A 25,188-nucleotide genomic window follows, 5' to 3' on the forward strand; every position below is an offset into this window, starting at 1 on the left:
ATGGATGTTGTTGGGGAGGTTGTTCTTTCTACTTTTCTTGAGGGTGTGTTGGATAAGTTGCTTTCTTTGGACTTCTTGAACTTTATAAGGGGAGGGGAGCTCAATAAGCCCCTGGAGAAGTTGAAGTTAATATTACCCTTTGTTGCTACAGTTGTGAATGATGCAGAGGAAAAGCGATTTGAGAAGCCTGTTAATGGAGCTTGGCTGAAGCAGCTCAAACATGTGGTTTACGATGCAGAGGATGTGTTGGATGAGATTGCATTCAAAGCAATGGAAGATCAGCTGGAACCCAAGTCTCAGATCAATAGAAAGGTATGGGATGTCTTCTCTAAATGTCGCAAGATAATTTCTGATACTGTATGTGGGTTTAAGGAGGGGACAGAATCCAAAATTAATAGAATCGTTGATACATTAGAATACCTTGTAAATCAAAAAGATGTTATTGGTTTGAGTGATACTGTTGGGGGGAGTTCATCTCGAGCAGGACAAAGACTAGAGACAACTTCCTTATTGAGTGAGCCTCGTGTTTTTGGTAGAAATGATGATAGAGAGAAGATCATTCGAATGTTGGTATCTGATGAAAATGTTAGTTCTAATGGTGTCTGCGTAATACCCATTGTTGGAATGGGAGGGGTTGGCAAGACAACCCTTGCTCAATTTGTCTACAATGACCATATGGTGAAGGAGCATTTCGACTTGAAGGTGTGGGTTTGTGTGTCTGATCGATTTGATGTCAAAAAGCTAACTAAGACTATACTTGAGTCAATTAGCCCGGACACTCGTGTAGCAAATGATTTGAATAGTCTACAAGTGAATCTGCAGGAGAAATTGTCTGGCAAGAAGTTCCTCCTCATTCTAGATGATGTATGGAACGAGGATTATGATCAATGGATTGCCTTTCGAAAGCCTTTTATAACTGGTTTACAAGTTTCCAAGATTTTGATAACTACAAGGAATGTGGGTGTTTCATCAATCATGCGCACTGTCCCCGACCACTATGTTGAGCAATTGCCAGAAGAAGATTGCTGGTCGTTGCTTAGGCAACATGCATTTGAGAATGAATCTAGCATAAATCCACAGCTGGAGTTCATTGGCAAGAAAATTGTGAGAAAATGCAAAGGTTTGCCCTTGGCAGTATCCATAATCGGTGGTCTTTTGCGATCCAAAACTAATATTGACAATTGGGAAGATTTATTGAACAGCAAATTCTGGTCCATATCTGACAGTAGGGGAATTCTACCCGCTTTAAGCTTGAGCTATCTTCATCTCCCTGCTGCTTTGAAACAATGCTTTGTCTACTGCTCAATATTTCCAAAAGATTATGAATTTAAAGTGGATGAGTTGGTATTGCTATGGATGGCAGAAGGTTTTATTCCGCAGCTGAAGGGAGTGAGACTAGAAGACATGGCTAGAAGATACTTCCTCGACCTGTTATCAAGGTCATTTTTTCAGCATTCAGTGACCTGCAAATCAGGGTTCAAAATGCATGATCTTGTTCATGATCTATCTAAATCTCTTTCTGAAGGGATGTGTTTTAGGATGGAAGATATGTTTGAAGCTGAACAGCACTATCCAATTCCTGAAAATGCTCGCCATTTGTCATACGTTCCTGATTATTATGAACCATTCACAAAATTTGGGGCCTTGGGAAAAACTGAGACTTCTCTACGAACATTTCTTCCGCTCGGTAGAGGAAGAAGATTTAGCTACTTGCCTGAAATGGCATTACTTGAATTGTTGCAAAAACTAAATCGCATTAGGGTCTTCTCTTTGAATGGCTATCAAATTGTTAGTTTGCCAGAATCAATTGGAAATTTGAGACATCTGCGATATCTGGATTTATCCTACACTTCAATCAGAAATTTACCTGAATCAACAGGTACCCTCTATAATTTACAAACATTGCTGTTGATCGGTTGCCAATCTCTGATTGAGTTGCCTACGAACATGGGAAAACTATTGAACTTGCAATATCTTGATGCTAGTCAAAGTGGGTTAATGAAGATGCCACATGGAATTGGAAGATTGATAAAACTTCAAAGGTTATCTAATTTCATCATAGGAAAGAATAATGAGACTGGGATTAGGGAACTGAGAGACTTATCACTTCTCCAGGGAAGCCTTATAATTTCAGGGCTGCAAAATGTTCTTGATCCTTTGGAAGCCATTGAAGCCAGATTTGAAAAAAAGCATTACCTGTCGGCCTTGGTGTTAGAATGGAGTAGAGATATTCATACCTTAGCAAAGGGGGGTTCTGCAGAGAAGCTGTTAAACATTCTACTATCAAACATGAAGTTGAAAGATTTGATGGTTAGATACTATAGTGGTAAAATCCTTTTGGAGCCAGCTTCTGGCTTTGTTGCATTGGAAAAGCTGACTATTGAGGAGTGTGATAAGCTGACTTCTGTACAAAGGCTTCAATCAACTGGCATCTTTGAAAAGGAAACTTCCTTGTTCCCTTGTCTTCATGAACTTTCAATCAAACACTGCCCCAAGTTGAGAAATTTACCTAAACACCTTCCTTCCTTGGTACAGCTTAAGATAACAGGATGCATGGAGTTGGTTGAGCTTTTTCCAGAGAAAGGAGAAGAGATGCAATGCCTCACAGAAATTTCAATACAGAAATGTCCGAAGTTAAGAAAATTGCCTACCAAACTTCCTTCCCTTGTCCAACTTAATATCGATGGATGTTTACAGTTGCATGCTCTTCCAACGTGTTCATTGATTCGTAACCTAAGACTGCAAGAATGCAATGAGATGTTGCTAAGAAAGGCCGTTGGTCTCCATTCACTTACCTCGCTTTATCTTTGCAAAATTCAGAAACTGAGATGTTTGCCTAAAGGTGCTTTGGAACAGTTAATGATGCTTGAAGATTTAGAAATACATTCTTGTGATTTGCTTAGGCTTTCATCTGATGAGGTCAGTTTGCAAAATCTTGTTTCTCTTAGAAGATTGGCCATTTCTGATTGTCCACAAATGGAGCATTTTCCATGCCAACTGCATACCCTCACAACTCTCAAGAAAATGGAGATTTGGGCTTGCCCTCGTCTTAGGCTTTCTACAAATACAAGGTTGCCATCATTGATTCAAGATATCTGGATTAGTTGTGATGCAAAGTCATTGCCTTTAGAGATGATATGTTGCTCGTCCCTTGAAAGATTAAGTGTTTGGAATTCTCATTGCCTCACATCCCTTCCAGGATGCAAGTTGTCAAGCTCATTAAAAATGCTTACGATCAGGATGTGCTCAAAGTTAGAGTTCTTACCTAAGGAAATGATGCATTGCAACAGTTCTCTTGAATCCTTGTTGATCGAGTCTTGTGAATCTCTTCAATCTCTTGGTTTACAAGCCTTCACACCCGACACTGCCACCAGTCTTAAAGAACTTAAAGTTATTGGTTGTGGGAATTTGAAATCTTTTCCTGAGGGTCTACATAATCTCACTTCACTTTGTTCATTGACCATTATATCTTGTCCTGGTCTTGTGTCCTTCCCAGATGGGGGGTTCCCTGTAGCCAACTTGAGAAAGATTCAAATCAGCCAATGCTATGAGCTGAGGTCACTGCCGGTGCATGGTGTTTCTTCACTTCAGGACCTAACTATGAGAAGATGTCCGAATCTCTATTCATTTCCTGAAGGACCACTGCCAGCTAAGCTTGAACGTCTTTTGATTGATAGTTGTGGAAATCTCAACAGCATTTCTCGATGGGGGTTTGAAAGACTCGCATGCCTCAAGAATCTTAGCTTTATTGGTTGTTCTACTGATCGTGAGGTCTTTATGGAAGGGTTTCTTCCCTCCACTCTTGTCACTCTTTCAATTAAAAACTTGCCAACATTGAAGGTTTTTGACAAGGGACTACAGCATCTCAACTCTTTGAAGTATCTGAGAATTGTGAGATGCCATAGTCTATCAGCCTTGCCAGAGGAGATGCTGCCTGCTAATCTTTGCTTCCTTCAAATTGTGGAATGTCCTAGTGTGAAAAGGCATTACGAAATTAACAAAAGGAATGGCATACAGCAATATTCTCGCATCTCGTGCTTATGTTGGGAGGAAGATTTCTAGCAAAAATTAGAACCAGAACTTGGTAGTTTTATGATTTGTTCCAAGAGCATTGATACATGGGTGGACATGCTCCTACATCTCTGTCCCAGTCAAGACTTGAAAATGTTCTCATCTCACTGGACATTACCAGAACGTTGAACGCTCTGTAAGCTTTCATCTCTTGTATTAATAATTGTTGCCTCTGGGTTATTTCCATTTTTCCAAGAGGCTTTGAGCACAGTGAGATTGCTTTATTCTATCAATGTTACACTTGTTGCATGCATGAATACCACCACCTGTGGCAGAGTACTTCTGATAGTGCTAGATTTCTGCACCTGATAATTTGAGCTTTTGAATAGATAAAGCTACTGATCAAGCGAGTTAAATGAATAGTATAATTATACTTTTTTTTTTTAATTTATGAGCATGCTAAGGCTATTTTTCTTAAAAGGGGCAAGTATAATTTTGTAGGTCAAAATTCTTTAATTTGGTTATATAAGGTGAAATTATCCTTATATCATGGTCAAAGCATCGTGGTTATATGATTTTTTTAAATTTAATTATATTTAATAAAAAAAAACTCTGTACTATTTTCTTTTTTAAAATCAAGTATTCCATGCCAGTGGCACCTTGGAGCGCACTGATGCCAATAATCTTGCTAACTTCTGCGTAGGCGTCATCGTCTTGGGCAGTGTTGTTTTCTTGAAGTAGGTTAAAATTTGTTACCTCTAGAAGGATATTTAGAGAAAATATTTTAATTAAGGAGCGTGAATAGCCACTCACATTGAACTCTAATCAAACAACCAGACAAACTCCTGAATCTAATCTACCAACCATATCACGTTTCAGCAGAACAAAATATGAACATAAGCGTACATTTTCATCAAGAGGCGCCCATATATGGAGGCAGCATAGAGCACCTTGATGAAAATTTCGTAGCAGGCCAACTAAAAATCCAATTCAATTGGACTATCTTGCAGTAAATGACACGCAGGTGCTCATTAAGCGGCATGTTATCAATCTGGGTAGGGCAGCTAGTTGCAGTCTGCTACTCCCCCATAAAGTTGTTGAATCTGATAAGAGTATCTGCAGATTGGGCAATGACTGCATTTAGCATTTTTAACTTGGGCCAAGGACTTCCCAAGTAACATCTATGACCATTTGACATGATAACTGGGAGCAGAATTGCAGAATGCTAGTCATCTGCATAACCAGCAGCGAAAACAACAATTCCTGACATGCCAATCATCCATGGTTCAAGTTTACCTTTCAATTACTCGCCGGCTGTTTCTGAACTCACCAAAATCCCTGTCCATGTTCATCTTATAATCACTGGATTGACCTCGTTGCTGGTTTCGAAATCTTTCCTGTCTTGGTCCCTTGAAATTCTGAAAGTTGCCACCATTAATTCTCTTCTCAGATCGATCATTACCTCGGAATCCTCTATTTTCACCATGTGAACTATGAGATGATCTATCAAAATCTTTATTCCTCGAGTGCCTTCTGTCACCTATTTTACCCTTAGGATCTCTTACGAAGTCGTAATCACTTCGACCTCTGAAGTCGTCACGTCTTCCACCAGCTTCCATTTTGTTCTTCCCATACTTTCTTCCCTGAGAAAGCATCTCATCATTATCAGAACGTCTATGATAGTTCCTTCTGCCAAAATCCTGTTTATTTCCTTTCCTTTGGTTGGAGCCAAAATCTTCATCAAAATCATCTGCATCAGAATCAAGCTCAACTTCTTCATCTGACCCAAAACTTAATCCCCTGGATAGACCAGTTGGACTTCTGCCCCTGCTTTTATGTTTAGCATCAATGACATGACTAGATTTCCATTTGCGGTTAACCAAAATTTCACCATCTGAATCAAAGTTCAGTTCATCATCCTCAGAGTCCAAGAAAGATGCCTTTTTATGCTTATGCTTAGATGGCTTGATGTAAGATTGGGGACTTTCCCTTGGATTAGTGTGCAACTCATCATCAGAACTTTCACCATCTTCCAATTCACAGATCCCTTGTCGAGTAAAATTATTTCGAGTTTCCTTCCATGCAGGACTATGGTTTTCAGTTTCTAGCTCATAACTGTCAACATCATCTTCATCATCAAAATCATCAAAACCTGTTGCAAGTCTGTTATTTCTGGGATCAGAATATTCTCTTTCATGAACCCTAGGAATTCTGCTGGTTATGTTAAGATCATCATCAAGCCCTCTAAATTTTCCTCCCTGAGCTTGAGGACCCAAAGGAGAGTCTTCGTTCATAGCTGCAGAATCTGCATACTCAAAAGCAGCAACATCTGCACCATCTGATTCATCATCATCAAAGTCAAAATTCCAGGCATTAGAAACTTCTGGGCGCCTGGGAATCTTCTCCGGTCTTTTTTCATGAACATTTTGCATCTGTTCCATTTTATTTTCAATAAATTCATCAGGTGGACGCTTGCAATCACAATGGAAACATGCCATATTTCTCCTATAGTTTAAGAAGTTGCACCTGCCACAGAAAGAACCAATTAGAAGGAATGTTAGGACTACTTGACAAACTTTACCGACACAATGCAGGCATGTTTATTTTGAATTTGGACAGACATAATTGATGTGGATTTTTTTTTTCTTTTGAATGAATGCAACAGGAAAATTTGGATTTAATAATGCACAGGTTTTCTTTGATTGACTACATTCGCAAATTAATCATAGATTCATGAATGCTTTTAAACAACTTATTTAAGCACAGATTTAAAATATTCCTATAAAGATGTAAATCTCAAATCCACCTCAAATAAGTTCTCATCTGCATTAACAAATCCAGTAATACTAAAGAACATATTAAACTTTATTCAATTAATTTATCCACAACTAAACACCTTTATTTGAAATCCTTCCATCTAAATGCAACATTAATGAATTTCACAAACTACAAAAATTTTCCAATAATATATGACATCAAAAAAAAAAAAAAAATCTACAAAAGTCCACATAGTTGGCTAGGGAGGAAAATAACATTAGTTCATTGAGATTGAAAAGCTTACTCTGGGCATTCCCATTCTCCTGGAAGCAACTGTCTCTTGGGCCGCTTGGCATCACATTGTAAGCACACTGTATTCTTGGCAAAATTCATGAAGTCACACCTGAGACATATATAAAGCATGCTTAGCAACTAAAATGACATCTTTTTAGACTAAAGATTGAAAACAAAATCAGCCATTGCAGGTTTGAAAGCATATTAAAATCTTCCAGGAAAAGGATCTTTCCGCTCTGAGATATTCCATGGATGCTTATGAGCATCAAGGTACAATCATAGATTATAGATAGATATGATTATCTAAAGAATGAACGCAAATGAAAGAGTATAGTGGGTAGAAAACTTTAAAAGGAAAAAAAAAAGGAAAATAAGTTCCTCAATTGTAATTTTCACTTGAAAACTATATGCAACCTTGGCAAACTTAGCACTCTTTGCATTAGCAATAATAGAAAAATAAACTGGGCAAGTAATAAACTGTAACATACTTGGGGCAGAGCCAATCCCCCTTTTTCATCTCAACGTCATCACGTCCAACTCGTCTCTTTGGAGGAGGAGGAGGTTGCTTCACTTTTGGTGGGGGCTTTTTAATAACTGGTGGGGGGAGATTAGGATCTATTGGAATTGCACTTAGCTTTACAACCTCATGAAGTAATTTACGGACTACAGTTTTGAGAGATTTTTGTTTCAGAAGAGACTTATTGACTACCGATCCATTTATAGGATCAAAACCATAAGTTAAAAGAACCCGCATAACATCAATAGTACGTGCCTCATCCTCTTTATTGGTTAGAAGATATGCCCTTTCACAAGAGTTTCTCAAACTGCAGTTACAACAAACCTGAAATATAAATAAACAGTCACCTTTAAAATTGTCACTGATAATCAATTTTAATATTATCCAAAACAATGCTTTTAAAAAAATGGTGAGAAAAATATAGCCCTTTCTGTTCTTAACCCAGCAAAGGAGAGGTTTTTTTCCTTTTCTTTTTGGTGGTGGTGTGTGTGTTGGGGTTGTGGGATGAAGAAATCACCACAACATGTAAAGCACAAAGAACCAAAAACAAGCAACATGCTTAAAACAGAACCAAATGAGAAAAATAAAAATCAAGAAATGCTTTTCATCTATTGACAGGTAAATTAATACTTTTCAGGATAATCACTTATAGCATGTGACAAGAAATATTTTATAACTGTTCAGTCCTAATTTTAAAAGTCAGAGAAGACAGCAAAATAACAGCTTCATATCATTTAATAATCATGGATCCTTCACTATGACCAAAATATGAGAATACAGTATCCTACAATTAAATGCACTTACATAAACAGTTTGATCACAAAACTTCATCAAAACAAGGAAGCGAGAGTCATCACAAGTGATACACTAATTTTACAGCATGGTTCGGAAAACAAGAAGTAACACTTACATCACCTTCATCAAGGTGCACATGCTTCCTCAAAAGTTTTGCTGAGAAAACAACCTTCTTGTCTGCGCTTGGGCATCCATGGCCAACCAAAATTTGAATATCCTGTCTTGACAATGACCTGAAATCAATTTTATGTCTCATCACATGTCAAGCCAAGTGAAAAAATTGGAATAACATTACTCAGAATGCAACAATTATAAACTTAGAAAACCAGTTTTTTGCTTAAAAAGATTTAGATTAGTGCAACATTATTCATATAAGATAAACTAAGAACTTTCTTTTTTTTTTTTTTTGGAAATAAGATAAACTAAGAACTTAAAACTCTTTCTTTGCACCCATTAAAGGTTGAGCAAACCTAATGTATACAAAATAATGCATTACTTTTAGAATGACAGAGAACTCAGAGATACTAGGGAAAAGCTTAATTTAGCAGAAATGATACCGCACATGTATCACTTACTCCAGATAATGAAATTTTAAATTTGTAGGTTACTAAATTGCAACCTTTTTTTTCACCCAAATTTTAATGAAATCTAAGATACTTCAAGCTCCCAAAATATGAAAGAGCCATAAGCAAACTTCCATGGATCACAAATAACAAATTAAGAAACAATGAAACACTCTGTATTTTGCAGCAACATTAAAAATTTAAGGGGGGAAAGAATCAGAAATCAAGCAACCATGTAGCATTTAACTAATTTCCACTCATTTGTCTTATTCTATTGAATTGCACATAAATGTAATCCTGTGGTCTTAAACACTCGAAGTTAATTACAGACATTCCATCCATTGAAACACATCTCCCCACCCTACATAATCCAGTTCCACATCCACAACAAAATGCAGCGTCGGATATTTGTTCACTACAGTAATAAAGTCACCAGAATCAAGAGCAAGACAAGAATATAAACCACAAACCTCAAGATATCAAACCGGTCTTTGCCAAAATTGACGCAAGCTGTTTGTACAATCCTGAAATCCTTAAAATCAATTCCAATGTCATCATCATTTCCAGCCCCATGAGGATCGAACCCCAAATCTTGAACCATTTTATCCTCATCTTTCCTTCTATGATCAAAGTAATTCTGCTGCACCAATCTTTCCATCAATTCTATCCACTCTGGCCAAGGGTGCACCACCTCCATCTCCGTTTTGTTCTTCAGCTGGACAGAGTTAGTCTCAGTCAAATTTAAACTAGAATCACCATTATCTCTAAATCCAGACTCTAAACCTTCATTTTGCGAGCTTATTATTTCTGGATTCTGGGAGCTAATGGTTCCTGGGTTTTGTTGCTGGTGTTGGACGGTATTTTTGGATTGGCGCCAAGCACGAATTCTTTGGAGGGTATCATCTTTCTGAACACGTTCACGTTCTATGGCATCTATTTGATCGAATACAAAGCTCATGCGGGCAGAGAGAGAAGAGGGTTTTGGCGGGTCTGGTAAGGAGGACGTGGAGTAAGGTTTAAGGGAAAGGCGAGGGGAGAATGCTGCTTTAGGGTTTTGGGAGACTTTGGTGATGCGTCTCATGAGAAGTATAGAGATTGAGGTCTGCGCCATTTTTGAGAGAGAGTGAGGGAGAGAGTGGCTAAAAGTATGAATTGGAGAGATCGATGGAGAGAGTAAGCGAGCCAATAATCTAAGAGGCCTAAACAGCCTTAAACCTTTACGCTAAATGGTTAGGTTTTTTGAGGTTAACATTTTTTTTTTTTTTGGAAGAAAGTTAATGTTAAAGTATGAATTTGTAAATTCATAAATTGATTTAAAAAAATTTTATTTCTTAATTTTCGAATCCACTACAAATAAAATTATTTTTTTTGAATCACTAAAAACATTTTAAAATTATTTATTTCAAGCCATGGTTTTGTAATGTCAACAAATTAATTTCAATCATTTATCTCCTGCGTGCAAATTACAGCAGCATTATAAGCTGGTGGTGAAGCTAGAATGGATGAGCTACATGGACAATGAACATGTATAATTGATCACAGTTTCATTTTCTGAATATTCACAGGCTAGAACAACAGACAATTATTTAGCAAAACTTTTGGAAGGGTAAAGCAAGTCAGAAGCTGGACAAACTATACAATAAGGTTAGATCAGCAATGTTTGTCCTAATTAAACTTGAGAATTCTAACTTGGAGATCGCATGATCAAATACGAGATGTAAAGGGAGCACACGTTCAGAACCATTCAACCATACATTTTGTGTAGAAACCTTTATCTGATGCAACAGCAGACAGACCCTGTAGTTCTTTCTGAACTTTACGCCTCTCGTAGAACACTGAGCAAGCAAGGGAAGTGCACTTGACACCACTATCCAGAAGCCAGTCTCCACCACCACAATGTCGACATATCTGCAACAGAATTAAGATCCTTGATAAATCCAATGTGAAAATATTATTGAAATCAGGAGAGAGAGAGAGAGAGAGAGAGAGAGAGATAGGAAAGTTGTATCATATATCCTAAATGAAAAAAATTTGCAATAGATGACCTTGTACTCAATGGGTAATTAAAAAAATTTAATAACTTCAATTTCCCTATTCAAAACGTACAGTAATCTACTCCAAAATTTTCAGTAAACGCCAGTGGCATATTTTCTAAAGCAAGTGACTGCACAGGAAACTTATCCCTCCCTTTATAGGGAAGTAACGTATCAAGCAAGAGAGGACGTGTTCATCGTTCCCTGAATATCACCAGAGAAACTGGTCGCTTATCAGTTAGGAGGCCAAATTTGCAGGTTTCTTCTTCCATTTTTCCGCCTCTTCTTTTCCCAATATTTATAAATCGTTAATTGGGAACAGAGAAGATTTCTCTCTTCAGCTGAATTACCATTAGGCCTTAGGACATAGCATGTACAGTCACCAGTCACCACTCAACACACATCAGGAAACTATAGCTATTTTTGACACCTAAGAAGATGGCCATAATACTCACAGCAGCAAGGTGTTGCATCTCCCTCTCCAATTTTGAAGTCCTTCCAATTACAGCCATTGCAGCAGCAGTTTCCTTCTGTGAACATTTGTTGCATATATGTGTTAATGTGTGGACCAACTCTCCGCATAGCACACAATGCTTAGAAAGATAGTAAAAATCAATTCTGGTCCGTTGAGGATTTGTAGCATATGGCGGGCGCTTAGCAAAAGCATCCCTTCCTGGGCGGGGCATCTCTGAAAACCACTGGTTTAAGTCAGCACCAAGAAGTCCAAATACCCGCTGCAATGCTGGGATTATCTGTTTGTTTATGTAATATATATCATTTAATCTGTAAGGAGAATCAATAGCCAAAAGGTCCAGTGGGTCCACAACCATATCAACCAGGCGGGCACCTGGTTCCCCATGGATCACAACATAGGGCACTCGCTCTGCATAGCGTGGTTCTGCACAGGGATCTGCTCTCATCGCTTTAGTAGCCACGATTGCTGCTGGAGGGAGTGATGAAGATGCCCTTGTACTGTAAGTGCCCAAGCGAACCTCTTTTGCAAAAACAAAATCTTGAAGAGATACTCTGCCAGATAGAATCCGTGTCCATTGACGCTGCAAATATCCTTTGATCTGCATGCAAAACATGAAACATTCACTTGGTGGTGAAGAAAAATCTAGATTTCATAGAAGAAACTATAGCAGGAACAAAGATCAAGATAGCCCTCATCAATGTATATATCATTCATGGTTAACAAGAAGATTGACACACACACACATGACAGATCAATAGTTCAGACAATGAAATCTCAGCTTAGGCTTTATATTACTTGATAAAGAAACAAGTGTACATGTTTCCACCTCAGATATGTCCTGATGTTCAAAAAAGAGTCTCAATGACTGCTCCATCATTTTGGCAACAGCACCACATGTATCTCTGCGAACAGTCTCAATACCTTTGGCATCAAAGACAGGCTCAATTTGGTCAACACTCTCATAGCTGTAACCAACATAACGTTTCTTAGAAAGAAGGAAACATGGATGATAGACTTTCTCCATTTTCAATGTGACAGGATCTGGATTCATGGCAGTTACAGCAGAAGCAATCTCATGCCCAATTTGAAAAGATTCTTTGACAGTGCGTCCCTTGAGGAGGACAAACATGCTGCATAAAACAAACCCCAAACAGGTGTCAATACAAAATAATTGAGATAATATAGATTGAGTGAGAACTAAAAGAGTACAACCTTATTTGAAAGAAGTTGGATCCCACTATATGAACATGTGCAAATGCACACACATGCCTATGTCTGAATTTTGAAGAAAATAGCAACTAAGTTTGGTCTTACAATCACAAAGTTATAACCAATCTCTATGAAGAGGTTCAAGCTAAACTAAAAAATTTTCAGGCAGGTAGAGCTGCCAAAAATACCAAGTTTGAGGGGTGTGGCTCCAGTCTACCACTACAGATGATGCAACATTTGATAACAGTAAGAGAAGATGCACCAAAGTTAAACCTCCTTGTTTTGTGCCTTGCAAATTTATTCAGACTAGCATCGCAAAAGATTTTTAATCCCTAACATAACAACTAGAGTTGCATACCTGTCAGTGTCACCATATATAACTTTAGCATTCCACTTATCGTTTGCATTCACCAAAGAAATAGCCTTTTCCAGTGTGCTCCGGCCACATTGAACAATACTGTCGGCAAGCTCTGCACAAGGCATCCGACCACTAAATCCAGCAGCTGTATAACCATAGGTTACATTTGCTATCAACTTCAAAGCCAGTTGTCTTGCATTAAATATCTGAAAAAAATAAAAAAAGTTTATTTAAATATCCAAGTCTGTTCATAATCAACAATCAGCAAGGCACTCCCTTCCATCTTAGTTTATTTGAGTATGATGTACATTGCATTATGTCCTGGAGATGTCAGCCATCGATGATATGTCTACATACAGATGCATTCAAAAATATGTTCATCTTGCCTCCAGCAAGAGTGTGTGCATTTAGTCCCAGAGGACAAAATCAGGCATGGATGTCAAGGGAAGATAATTGAAAACAAAAAGGATCCATTAAATGTTATGCCCAAAATAGTGCAACTTTCAGCTTATACTCATTCTGGCATTGATAACCAAAATAAAAATGTCAAAACAGGAAAGAAGTAAACCCATCTAAATCAAGCAGAAATTATTCTAGCAGCTTGTGTATATTGAATGATCAATTTGAGTATTATTCTAATGCAGCCATACCCTGTGAAGAACTTGCTGTGTGGGAGCCAACTTCTTCATTGCTTGTTTCACCATTATTCTAGTTGATAATATTTCTTCTAATAACCGGGGCAGTATGCCTTTACGAACCTGCAAATGCAAGGGATTAATATGATTTTCTTTCCTTCTCTCACCTTCTTTTACAGCCAGGAAGAGGCATGACTCACAGAAAACTTTTTGAGTTGGAAATAACAAGATTATTGCAAAATATAAAATAAGAACACCAGCTCCACCTAAAAGAAATTATTAAACACCATTGAAAATGACAAATGAACTGTTGAAAAACTACCACTAGCATTTATGTTTCACCAGAGCATCTTACTTCAACCATAATGGTACCAATTGCTTTTTCTGATCAGAAATCAATTATTTCAAGAAAAAAAAAAGAATGACATGAAAACTACTTCTTGTAGCTATCCTTAGGTTACATCACTGGTAAGCAACAAAGATGTAGCTATTACAACGCCCACAAAGCCTAAAAGCAGATTATGAACAAACCCCATAAAGGATGTATTATTACCAATGTACAAATAAATCTATGGACCCAACTTAGCAGAATTCATAATGGTTAATTTCACCTATAGTCACTCAAATTAGCACCTAACTATAAAAACTAAACTTCAATTTGTTGCCAAAAAAAAAATCATGAAAGTTCAAATTTTGTTTCAATAAAGCCACTGGGGACATATTCTAGTGACTAGCAACCAAAATTGTGACATGGCACCAATCTACTTAATGGCCCTAACTGAGAGAGAAAGCAATTTTAGCTTTAAATGATGAATTTTTGCATCTATAGCTTGAGTAAAATAGCTTGTCATGGACTACCACATCAAATTCCAGGGCTCCAGGCAAGTTTCTGACTGGACAGAATGTGGCTCAAGTAACGTTAACATTAAGAAATTGAGCTATTGAATATATTTCCAAAATGAATAGGACTTTAGTTACTGCACTAAAATTAAGGGTAAGTTGAGTGACTTTGGATTAAATTTAGCCCACTTGACAATATAAGTCAAACATAATGAGATAAAGAGGGTGATCAATAGCATAATTGTTGTAAAGTTCAACTCAGCTAAGTAATATAACAATGTACCTTAAGTGATCTAGCATATAGCTTTATATCTAACTATTATTAAAGCAATAGATGAATGGGAAGCTATAAACGATTTCTTTGGAAAGGAAATAAACAAAAAGTTACTCAGAAATAGGGAAGAGTTCTATTCTTATACAAGACCCAAAAAAAAAAAAGGTATGGAAGCATTTCAGTCTGCCATCTCTTCCATTGAGCTTCATCAACAATAATAATTTTGTCTAGAAAGAAACATTCCACAGAGCATGTTAAAAACACCATAAGCATGTGACATGCTAGTACCAAATAACTTTATGATAGAAACAAAGATAAATAAATGAATTACCTTTGGAGGAACATACATAACACCATTTGGAGTAAGCAGTATTTTATCTTTCAAATCCCTCAGAACATGTGGATCTGGTGAAAATGAACTAACCCCTAGTGTTATTTCCTTCGAACGTGTAACATTTCCAAGACAAGTACAAAAGCAAAGGTTGTATGCAATTATCATTGATGGATAAAGAGACTGGAAATCCAGGACGATAACTGGATCACCATAAAAGCCAGATTCTGGCTCCATCACTAGAGGTAAGCACTCCATTGCAGGTTGAGAAGCAACCTATATAACCCAAAACAGAATTGATATTCAAACATTTATAGCACAAAACTAAGTATGGCTAAAAAGAAAGAAAAATCAGAAATATCATTCCATGCTATAGAATATGCATGGGAAAAATGAGGATCATTACAGAAAGGTCAGGAAATATATGTATAGCCATCCTCATTAACACAGAGTTTGATGAGGGGATGTCAACTGTAGTCTAAATGAACCTATAAATTTGTTGACTCAAATGAAACCTGAAGTACAAATGCTATACGAGAGGAAACTTTATCATAGTGATATTCCTTCCTAAGAACCATCTCAACAAATAAAATATCTCATCAAGTAACAGACAGTAAAATTTAAGTGCTATTAAAATAACCTGTTGATTCCCAGGAGAAATGGCAAGATAGTTCTGTGTATGCGCTAGTCTCAGAAACATAGATTCAACACGATATTGAGAACCTCGTGAGAGAACAGAAAAAAAGTCAATGCCAAATACACGAGCAAGCTCTGAAGTCCGATTTACCTGCAAAACCACTCAAACCAAGATCAACATCAACTACTAGAAGCCAAAAAATAGGTTAAGAAACAAAAAGGCATGGGGGGAGAAGAGAGAAAAGAAAGGGGTTGGGGGGGGGGGGGTGGTGAGGGGGGGAAGGGGGAACAGTTCCTAGAAAGTAGATGTACTTCAATTAAGAGTGCAACTATTGCAAGATAAACCCATTTTATGATGAAGAAAAGGAAAAAGTGTACACAACGTGCATGGAAAGTTGAATATGCTAGGAAACCTCCTCTGATTCAAATTAAGCATTAATCCCAGCCAACATAATATTAACTTTATAAACCATTTCAGAAATTTCAACATCAAGAAGAATACAATGTATACTCTTTGGACTCATGAGTGTTCAATAAACAAGAGGTCATTTAAAATGCCCTAATTCATTCAATCAATCCCTGGAACTGCCCATATGCTAAAAGTGAGTACTGGGAGAGAATGAGTGGTGATCTATCCCATGAAAAACTAAAAAATTTAAATTTTTGAACACAAAAAAGAAGCTGATTTAACTAATCTAAAGCCACAATATCACTCATAACATATTATGTAATTTACAAAGAGGGGAAGGGGGTCAAGAAGAGGCCAATAAATCTGAAAATGAAAATATACAAAACCATTACATTATTTCAAATCTTTAATGTCTTACCATATCAAGTTGATTCATTATTTCAAGGTTCAACTTCGCTCTCTGTATCACATACTCGATACATCTATACCTCGCTCGTCCAGGACCACTCGAAAACCATTTTGTCAATGCTCTGTATGGAATTAATGGGATTTTTCGCCTCAAAACAGCTTCACCAACAGCTTCAACTGTATACATGTTCAGCTTAACTTCACCACGCATCAGTCTCCATATGTTAAGGACAACTCTACCACCAACATGGACACCACTGGCATGAGTTCGACCCCATTCATCCTCAATTACTGCTTGGTCTACCAAACCAGAATCTGCAAGTAAAGATTCATGCAGCACAGTATCCAGTACTCCATTATCAGCACTTTCTGTTTCTCTGTTTCCTATGTTGGCTTCTAATGGTGTGCGAGAAATGTTATTAAGTAAGCCAATACCAAGATGTGCAGCCCTCTCAGCCAAAAACCCAAGAGAACCACCTTGAATATCCCAGCCCATTAAAATATCTGGATCAAATAAACCTACAATCCTTGTAAAATGGCCAAACAAGTGCTTCTCCTCAGAGAAATAAACCGCCTTATTTACAGATATTCCATCAGAACTCCTGCCAAAAATATTAAGATAAGTAAGAAAGGCAACATTTATTTACCATTTAAAAGATATGTGACATGGTATAAACCACAAACTAGAACAAATCAAATTTATGAATTTAGAAGACAGATTCTCTCTAAAACTATAAAAAAGCAGCAAAGTGAAGATAAAAGGACTTAAAATTACAGTCCAAATTTGAAGTAGGGCCCGCCTTAAAAGACCTAAACCAACAATATTTTCGACCAAGTACCCTCAAGCCAAAAAAAAATGTTACATTCTATGGTTCCCCGTATTCAACCATTAGAAACATCCTTCACAATTTAAAGCTCCTTTTTTCCTTCTTCCTTCCTGAAATCCCAAACTTAAACAGGGCTAGAGCATATGATACGGATTAATTTCACACATTCTGTTCCTCAACAAAGACCAACCAGTATATTGGAGATGCAAATTCAGAAACAATGTAAAAAAACCAATCTAACAGAAAAGTACAGAAAATATCAATTTGTGATTCATGATGTTCATACCTCTTGTAAGATTCCCCATTACTATGCAAAAGAACAAAAACTTCAACAGCAGAATCATTGTCATTCTGAAAGGCAAGAGCAACAACATTGACAGCATCAAACCGAGGATCTGGTCTGAGATCTCCTCTAGTTTCTGCTTGAACCTGTTAGCATGTGTTACATTTCAATAAAAAATTATTATAAAGAAAGATTAATTAACTCCACTTTATTAGGGCTTAGGAACAAATAGGAGAGAAGAGGAGAGAAACCCTAAAAAATTAAAAAAAAGAATTAATAGAAAAAGTTACTTTGGAAGAGGCACGCCTCAGCACCTTGGCAAGAGAGGCGCTCACCTCTTGGAACTGAGGCGCGCCTCGCCCAGCGCCTTTAATAATACTGTAGCAGTTTCATCAAGGCTTGTGTTGTTAACTAAAAGCTTATCTCCCAAAGGCCAAAGGTTAATAGAAATGTGAAAATAATAAAAGCAAAAAGATGTGTGGTGAAACCCTGCATCTGCCGTTACCTCTATACTTAATAAGGTTAGTTGCTGCCCAGCACCAATGCTAGCAGGATCACGAAATCCAATTTGACTGAGGGGAGTAGGCTTTGATCTCCCATTTGGGCCTGAAATTTGAGATAAATCTAGTGCGCAACCCATGCCAGCATTCTGTTTTGCATTGTTTCCTTCATTGTGCAGTGGTCTTTGAATCTCATCATGATTAGGGTGAAATTCTGAATTAACATTTTGATGCATTTCTTGTTGCACTCGATCTTGTACAGGCATCAAATGAGATACAGAATCCAATTCAATGGGGACATTATTACCATAAACAGGTGAAGAGCCTTTTGAACCTATCTCAGAAAGGCCCACAAAAGTTAGCACAGTTTTAAATAGATTCTTAAATTTTTGGGTCCTGTTTAAAAGCATTTATATAGTCTACCTTTAATAGCCAAAGACTTTGTTGACCATGCATTGATCTCTCCTGAAGTACCTGTAAATGACAACAAAATCTTTTAGATGTGAAATCCAAGTCAATGGAAACTTTGGCTAGCAAATTCTACTTCATACCTTCATGATCACACGCTAACCATCTACACACACAATCTACAGAAGGTGGCAAATAAACAGGAGTCAAAAGATACAAGAGTGAGCCATCATTTTGATAGTGAGTTGGGACACCCAAGACAGATTCTTGCCGTACATTTGAGTCAACATCAGGAAGGGGCTCATTCTGAACTACTTTCTCCTCTTGAAAATCCCCTTCAAAAAATGGGAGAAATTCCTCCAATGCATTCCCTAGAAGTTTGGGGGGACGGGGGGAGAGGAAGAAAAGTTGGTTAGTGGTAACTTCTAACAGGCCCTACAAAATGGAAGCAGTCATATCTACCCAAAGAAGGGGAGGGAGGAGGGAAGGCTAATTATAACTAAGGAAATGGAAATTAAAACCTGAATTTCCATGTTTGTTGTCCTCATTGAGTAGAGAAGCGTGATAAGATAGAGCTGAAGTATTTTCAGATGTTCCATCTTCCCAGTCCACAATGGGGGGTTTCTTGTTGAGGGTCATGCCAATTAAGCTTCCAGGTCTTCCGTCAAATATGGAGCTGTCATGTACAGAGAAACCAGAACCCCCTCCGTGTTTAGTGGAACAACAATTCTTATTCAGTGGAACAGTGGTGTCTGCTGACGCATACATGCCCACAGGATTTGCACTAGGAATTTCATATAGCTGTCCCATTGTCTTGCTGCCTTTGTGGCAACGTTTATACTCACAATCATCTCTTGAAAAAGTCTCATGCTCAATAAGAGAAGCTGTCAAACTGTATAAGCCAGCTGCTTCATTTTGCTCCAACCTCTTATCAACCAAATTTACATCCTTAGACAACAAACTGCCTGACGATAAATCAGGCTTGGAATTGTAAAGATTAGAAGTTAGGGCTTCTGTAAAGATCACACCTTCCTTGTCTAACTCTTTATCATTATTAGTTTCACAATGGCCCATGGCAGTTGCAGAATTTTGCTTGTCAGACATATAGAGACATTGTAATTCTTTCTTTCTTGTATCCACTGGAGAGCGATGAGTACTAACCTGCAACGCACTATCCCTGGATACAAAGGGTACAGCTATGTATGAGTGACAACTTGGATGAAAAGATTTAAAATCATGAACCTCTGATAATACTGTTTGTTTATCAGTAACTGAAGGTCCAAAACTGGCAAACCCAAGAGGTTTTTTGTCATGCTCATCATCATGTAATGCAAGTATGCCCAATTTATTTGGCAAGATTACATTTTCTTGTTCATACTCTCCTCCTGAATGAACTTTTTTAACCCCAAAATTATCACAATCCTGCTGAGCAATTCGGTGGCATCTCTTTCTTCTCATTAAGTCTCGAACTGAGCATCCAACTAAGTCACCTACTTCACAAACATCTGCATCCAAAGTTTTCAATAGAACATCAGAATGTTTTTCCCCCTCATTTCTGATGATGGACATAGTGTCACAATTTTTATCTTGACCAATACAGGCATCAGCTGTATTGGACCCAACAGCTTCTAAGTCATCATTCCTCTTTTGGGTCATGGAGAAAGGTAAAGAGCCCCATAATGACTTCTTCCTTTTGCGCTTACTAGTGAAATGTGTGCCAGTTGTCTGCAATACCTGGTCTTGAAAATAACTTTTGGAATCCTCTTTCATCCCTATCTTTGATAAATTTCCAGAAGATCTGGAAGAAGATGAGACCAAACCATCTGCATCAGGAATCTCTGACAAAGTTTGATTATGATTCCTGCAACCGATAGAATGAAAAGTTCTCTCCTTGAAACCCTCCATGTCATCTAAATCCTCAATTGAATCAAGAATGTCCTGACACTCTTTTTGCGACTCACTCTCATAATCCATATTTGCTTTCTCCAGCACCTGATCAATTGTTGTTGCAGGCAAAAGTGGACTTAGAATTGTCTCATGAATAAGTTCATCATCAGAGTTTATATCTTCAGCAGCCTGAGAAGTGACAAGCCACTTTAGAAGGCTCAAAGCTTCAGCATCTGCAGTCTGGAAACAAATGAATTTTAGAAAACCTGAAGCAGTCCTCTAATATGTGCAGCCAAAACGGAAGACAACAACTGTATCATCATTTATGATAATAAGATTAAGACCCTATGAAATAAGACTACAATTAGAAAGGACATGCTAACGAGGACAACTACCTTTGCATCCAATGTTCCAATTGTTTCAGAAGATTGTAGGTCACTGACAGACAATAATTCTGGGCATGCATCTTTCCTTTCCACAGGAGTCGTGTCCAACTGATCTTCAAATGGAGAACCCAATAGTGATGAAGACCCAATAGTGTCTCTTTCTGTGGAACACTTTAAAGATTGTTCATTGGTATTATCAGAACTTATTTTTTCATGTTCAGCCAAATTTTCTTCATCAGTAGACATTGATGACTGCTGAAATTTTACAATGTTCCCAAATGAAGGTAGGCCTTCAGATTTACCATAAAACTCTTTAAGTTTTCTCTCAAACTCAAGATCATGTAACAGTGTTTTCAAAACATCCTCAGCAAGTGGTTTTCCCGGATCAGGTGGTTTAGCTATCTCATGCAACCCACTCCTTTCATACTCTTCCTGTGTCACCAGAATTAAAGTTTAAGAAAGGAGAAGCCAGATAATATAAGAGTCCATTTATTGCATATAAAAGAGCAATTTGACAGACAGCTGGCAAACCTCCCAAATGGGTATAAGTGATTGCACCATTTTCATATCTGAACAAGTTTGTGAGAGGGATGTATATGTTTTAAATTGCTGATTGAGAATCTCTGCAAACCACAAATGGTCAACAATTTTGCTAATGAAATTATGAACAAAATAAGTTAAGGGGCATGACTATAAATCAAACAAACCATCTATAGTAGTATCTCCCTCAAGTTCACAAATGCTTTGGCGTTTAATGTGGTAAATGCCTTGCTCCGATGACACCTCAAATTCACTAGAAAACTGCCACATCCAATCACCTGGAATGGTAGAAGATATCCAAACTGGAGAATCCAAAGACTCATCACCACTCAAACCTGCCTAATGAAAATGACCATTGCGTCACATAAAATTATTTAAAGAAGATGACCATTATTAATACATTCCAAGATACCCCAGAAGCATATTGCATGGAAAAAGACACAAAGATAACCTGAAAATCAGTAGACATGCAAGTGAAATTTTCCATCTCCAGTCCATGTTGCCAATTCCTGATAAATTTTCTGAGTGTACAAACATCAGGTACTGGATGACGGAACTTCATTTTTGATAAATGCACATGACCCATTCCATACAAGTTGTAGTCAATCTGTAAATAAGAGAAGCTCAAACAATATACAGAGAACTCTCAAATATGAAGAAATTCAACATGATGATGCCTGACAATCCCTTAAATAAGTAATTTCTCAGTATGCAATGAAAGTTTTACAAGTGTAACTAAGCAAGAATAATAACTAAAGGAAGAAAATGCATAACCTTTTTTTTGTCAAACAGAATATATAAAGCTGCCTCACGGACTAAAGCAACATTGAATGATTGGCCTAGTTGGCAAGTGAGTGTGCTTCCCACATTGTAGAACAAGGTTTGAATCCACAAGGAAACATTTCCCTTGCAAATCCCATAGTCCCTATATAAATGGCTTGCCTTTGAGCATAGTTGTTAAAGGCATGCCTAAGGCGAAGGAGGCTCAAGCCTTAGCACCTCTACAGTTAAAAGGCAGGTAAAACTACAAAGAGGTGCACGCCTTGGACCAGAAGCAAAGCACAACTAAGGCATGCCTTAATGATGTCTAGGTATTCTTTTTTTTTTTTTTAATCTAATTTCATCCACACCTAGCATAAAGGAAAAGGCTTTTTTCTCTCCTATCACTGAAGCTATCTCCAAACGAAAAGGGGGAAAAAAGAAGAACAAACAAAGTAGAAGAAGAGTGGAAGAGAAGATTGAAATCTGTTGCTCCCTCCACCCACTTGGGTTTTCTCAATGATTTGTCTTTTAATTTTTGTCCTTCTCTGCTTTTCTAATTTCTGTCAAGAGGACGATGAAGGGGTAGGACATGAAGAAAAGAAGTTTGATGAAGAAGAAAAATGAGATACTTTTGATGAAGTGCAGTTATTTTAGAATATAGAATGGTTTTTAAGAGATTGATTTCTATAATAGTTTAGTTTTATTTTATTTGGATTATAAAAATATTTTATGCATTTTTTATGCTTATGAATGTTTTGCAGATTGGTAATTTTCAGAAGTCTGGTTAAATAGAGCAATATGATTCTATTTTTAATTTTTTTATTAAATTTTATTTTATTGCAATTTGCACCTCACCTCATTTAGGCGCGACTGTTCCTTGAGCCTAGGCCCTAAGATCCCTTTGTACCTAAGTGCGCCTTGCCCCTTTAATAACTATGCTTTGAGCAAACTAGGAAGGTGGACTTTATTACAAGTGCAAAATTTGGCTTGTAATACCTCCTTGCCACAATAAAAATATAATTAAAAAATACAAGCATATGTCAATTGATGAACATGTCTGGTAATTATTCTACAGTTCTTCCTAATAGCTGCAAAGGATCAAGAAAAGAAGGGTCGATAAAGAAAGTCATGAATGAAGGTGATCAAATGCCATCAGCAAATTTATGAGCACTGGAAAATGACCACCTAGGACATGATGATACAACTAATGTTTATATGATGTCAGTATTAACTAGTTTTCAATTTATGGATATATAGTCTTATTCTTATGATAAAATAATGTCCTTTAATAATTCCAGATTATTTTTCATTTACCAGAAATTGGAGAATGAAAGGAATATGAGATTCATAAGGCTGCAAGCTTTTATCAAGAACTGCCCCTTCCTGGAGAAAAAAAAAGGTAGTATTATGGTAAAATATTCACTGCACATCAACATAAAATTGCAAATGAAATAAATGCCACCATAACCATGCACCATGGGCAGGTTCAAGAATGGTACCAGAAGAAGTTTGGCAGCACGAGAGACATCATGAGGATTATAGATGAGATTTTGTCAAGGTGTTCAATAATTCAAATCCAGAGTACTATAGAAATGAAAGAAATACAAGAAAACATAAATAAAAAAATATAAAAAATATGGATACAGGTATATCTTGACAAACAACTCTTCTGATGAGTGGTATCCGTAAAATTTCCTTGCTCGCACAAGACTGCAGCCATGCACATGTTGTCTTTTTGAACCAGCATTACCTTTAAGCTGTGAGTTTAAACCAAAGCACTCTAGTGTCACATATAAAGTCTTAGCCATGAAAACCAAAAACAAACCAAATTAGAGAATGGAACTGAAAATTAGAATTAACCACACATACCTTTAAGGCTTTCTCAAGGGCAAGAGAAATTGCATTTGTGTAGGAATCTCCTGTTAGATTGAAGAAATCAAAGGGGGAAAATCTATTTTCAAGTATCACTTGTGCAACTCAACTCAACTCAACTAAGCCTTTAATGCTAAAACCTATTGCTAATGTAACTATACCTTCTTGATCTGGATGAAGTGGTATATCTGAACAGGGGACATACAAATATGGAAAAGCCTACAAGAGCAATATAGACAACTTAGCTCAAAAGAAGTATGTAAAGAAAAAAATAAAGTAATCAGGAAGAGAAGAGCGCCACTAATATAAAACTAAACACTCAAGCCCATTACTATAACCAGTGTCTTACATGGATCAAAGTCAGACCCTGTAAATACTCAACTCAAAACTCCCTAAATATATAAGAGAAAATTTTAATCCACAAAATGCATATTTGTAGCGATGTTACACTCGAGCTTTGAAAAGGCTGCCTGATGGCCGATGATGCTTTTAAGAATTAAAAGCAAGAAATGCATTGTTTTGCCACAAAATCAAAATGTGTCCCAAATTACAAATAAATAGCAGCTGAAATAAACTAGTAATCCAAGTTTGATGCAAATAATTACAAATACATTATCAGAGTACAGCAACAATCTTACCCTATGAACATGCAAGCAAGTCTTCTGACCAGCAGGTGTTGAGCCATAAGCCCTTATAACAGGAACCTCGTTGACCTTCCCACCTTCAAAGTTCAAGAAATACGTTAGATACTCCAGTCCCGCAAGAGTAACAGGTTTAACAGTAGAAACCCATGCCTAAATTTGTTTACAGGGAAAATGAAAATATCAAACTAATTATTTGCAAAACCGCAACTAAACTAATGATGATGCGAAAGCAACATAATCGCAACAACCCAGAGATATTCACTAGTTCCTGCAATTATAATCAGGGTTCACTCGTACCTTGAAAGCTACTGTAACAAATATCGAAGTTAGGTATCGGCGGTGCCATGTAGTAATCGATCGACACAATTCGGACGCTGAAAATTTTCGAATTCTCCATTGATTTTTTTCCCTCGATTTTACTGACCTTAAATATAAATATCTTTATTTGAGGAAAGAAATGGAGAAAAGAAACTTTGAATTCTGGAGTTGCAGAGACTGAGAGCTTTCATTTGGCGCCAGGTTCAGTTTTCGGGG

The 25,188-nt window shown here is 37.2% G+C and overlaps 2 protein-coding genes across 2 annotated transcripts; one reads left to right on the plus strand and one right to left on the minus strand.

Annotated features, from left to right (window-relative positions):
• Positions 1-4,062, plus strand: LOC110659966 (putative disease resistance protein At3g14460). Its single transcript, XM_058142795.1, has one exon. It carries the CDS (start codon positions 1-3, stop codon positions 4,060-4,062), a length of 4,062 nt encoding a protein of 1,353 aa, XP_057998778.1.
• Positions 4,063-4,780: 718 nt separating this feature from the next.
• Positions 4,781-25,188, minus strand: LOC110659985 (DNA polymerase zeta catalytic subunit). Its single transcript, XM_021818119.2, has 29 exons — positions 24,952-25,188; positions 24,649-24,731; positions 24,172-24,229; positions 24,008-24,057; positions 23,783-23,895; positions 23,638-23,680; positions 23,453-23,521; positions 21,828-21,983; positions 21,544-21,715; positions 21,368-21,459; positions 20,846-21,268; positions 19,085-20,690; positions 18,707-18,934; positions 18,579-18,629; positions 18,161-18,489; positions 17,659-17,801; positions 16,556-17,147; positions 15,733-15,879; positions 15,093-15,368; positions 13,663-13,770; positions 13,013-13,218; positions 12,272-12,575; positions 11,426-12,043; positions 10,679-10,845; positions 9,408-10,076; positions 8,490-8,607; positions 7,551-7,903; positions 7,073-7,171; positions 4,781-6,537 (listed from the first exon to the last, which is right to left on the minus strand). Exons 1-29 carry the CDS (start codon positions 25,049-25,051, stop codon positions 5,304-5,306), a joined length of 8,607 nt encoding a protein of 2,868 aa, XP_021673811.2. The 5' UTR covers positions 25,052-25,188; the 3' UTR covers positions 4,781-5,303.

The sequence above is a fragment of the Hevea brasiliensis genome, unplaced genomic scaffold (genome assembly GCF_030052815.1).
Source record: "Hevea brasiliensis isolate MT/VB/25A 57/8 unplaced genomic scaffold, ASM3005281v1 Scaf7, whole genome shotgun sequence".
Classification (NCBI taxonomy): domain Eukaryota; kingdom Viridiplantae; phylum Streptophyta; class Magnoliopsida; order Malpighiales; family Euphorbiaceae; genus Hevea; species Hevea brasiliensis.

Excerpts from the sequence above, each read along its gene's own strand:
- LOC110659966 (XM_058142795.1), top strand. The coding sequence starts at position 1 with ATGGATGTTGTTGGGGAGGTTGTTCTTTCTACTTTTCTTGAGGGTGTG.
- LOC110659985 (XM_021818119.2), bottom strand. The coding sequence starts at position 25,051 with ATGGAGAATTCGAAAATTTTCAGCGTCCGAATTGTGTCGATCGATTAC. Across the intron at positions 18,935-19,084 it reads CAACAAACATGGAAATTCAG|GGAATGCATTGGAGGAATTT; the intron begins GTTTTAATTTCC and ends CCAAACTTCTAG. Across the intron at positions 12,576-13,012 it reads ATATATGGTGACACTGACAG|CATGTTTGTCCTCCTCAAGG; the intron begins GTATGCAACTCT and ends TGTTTTATGCAG.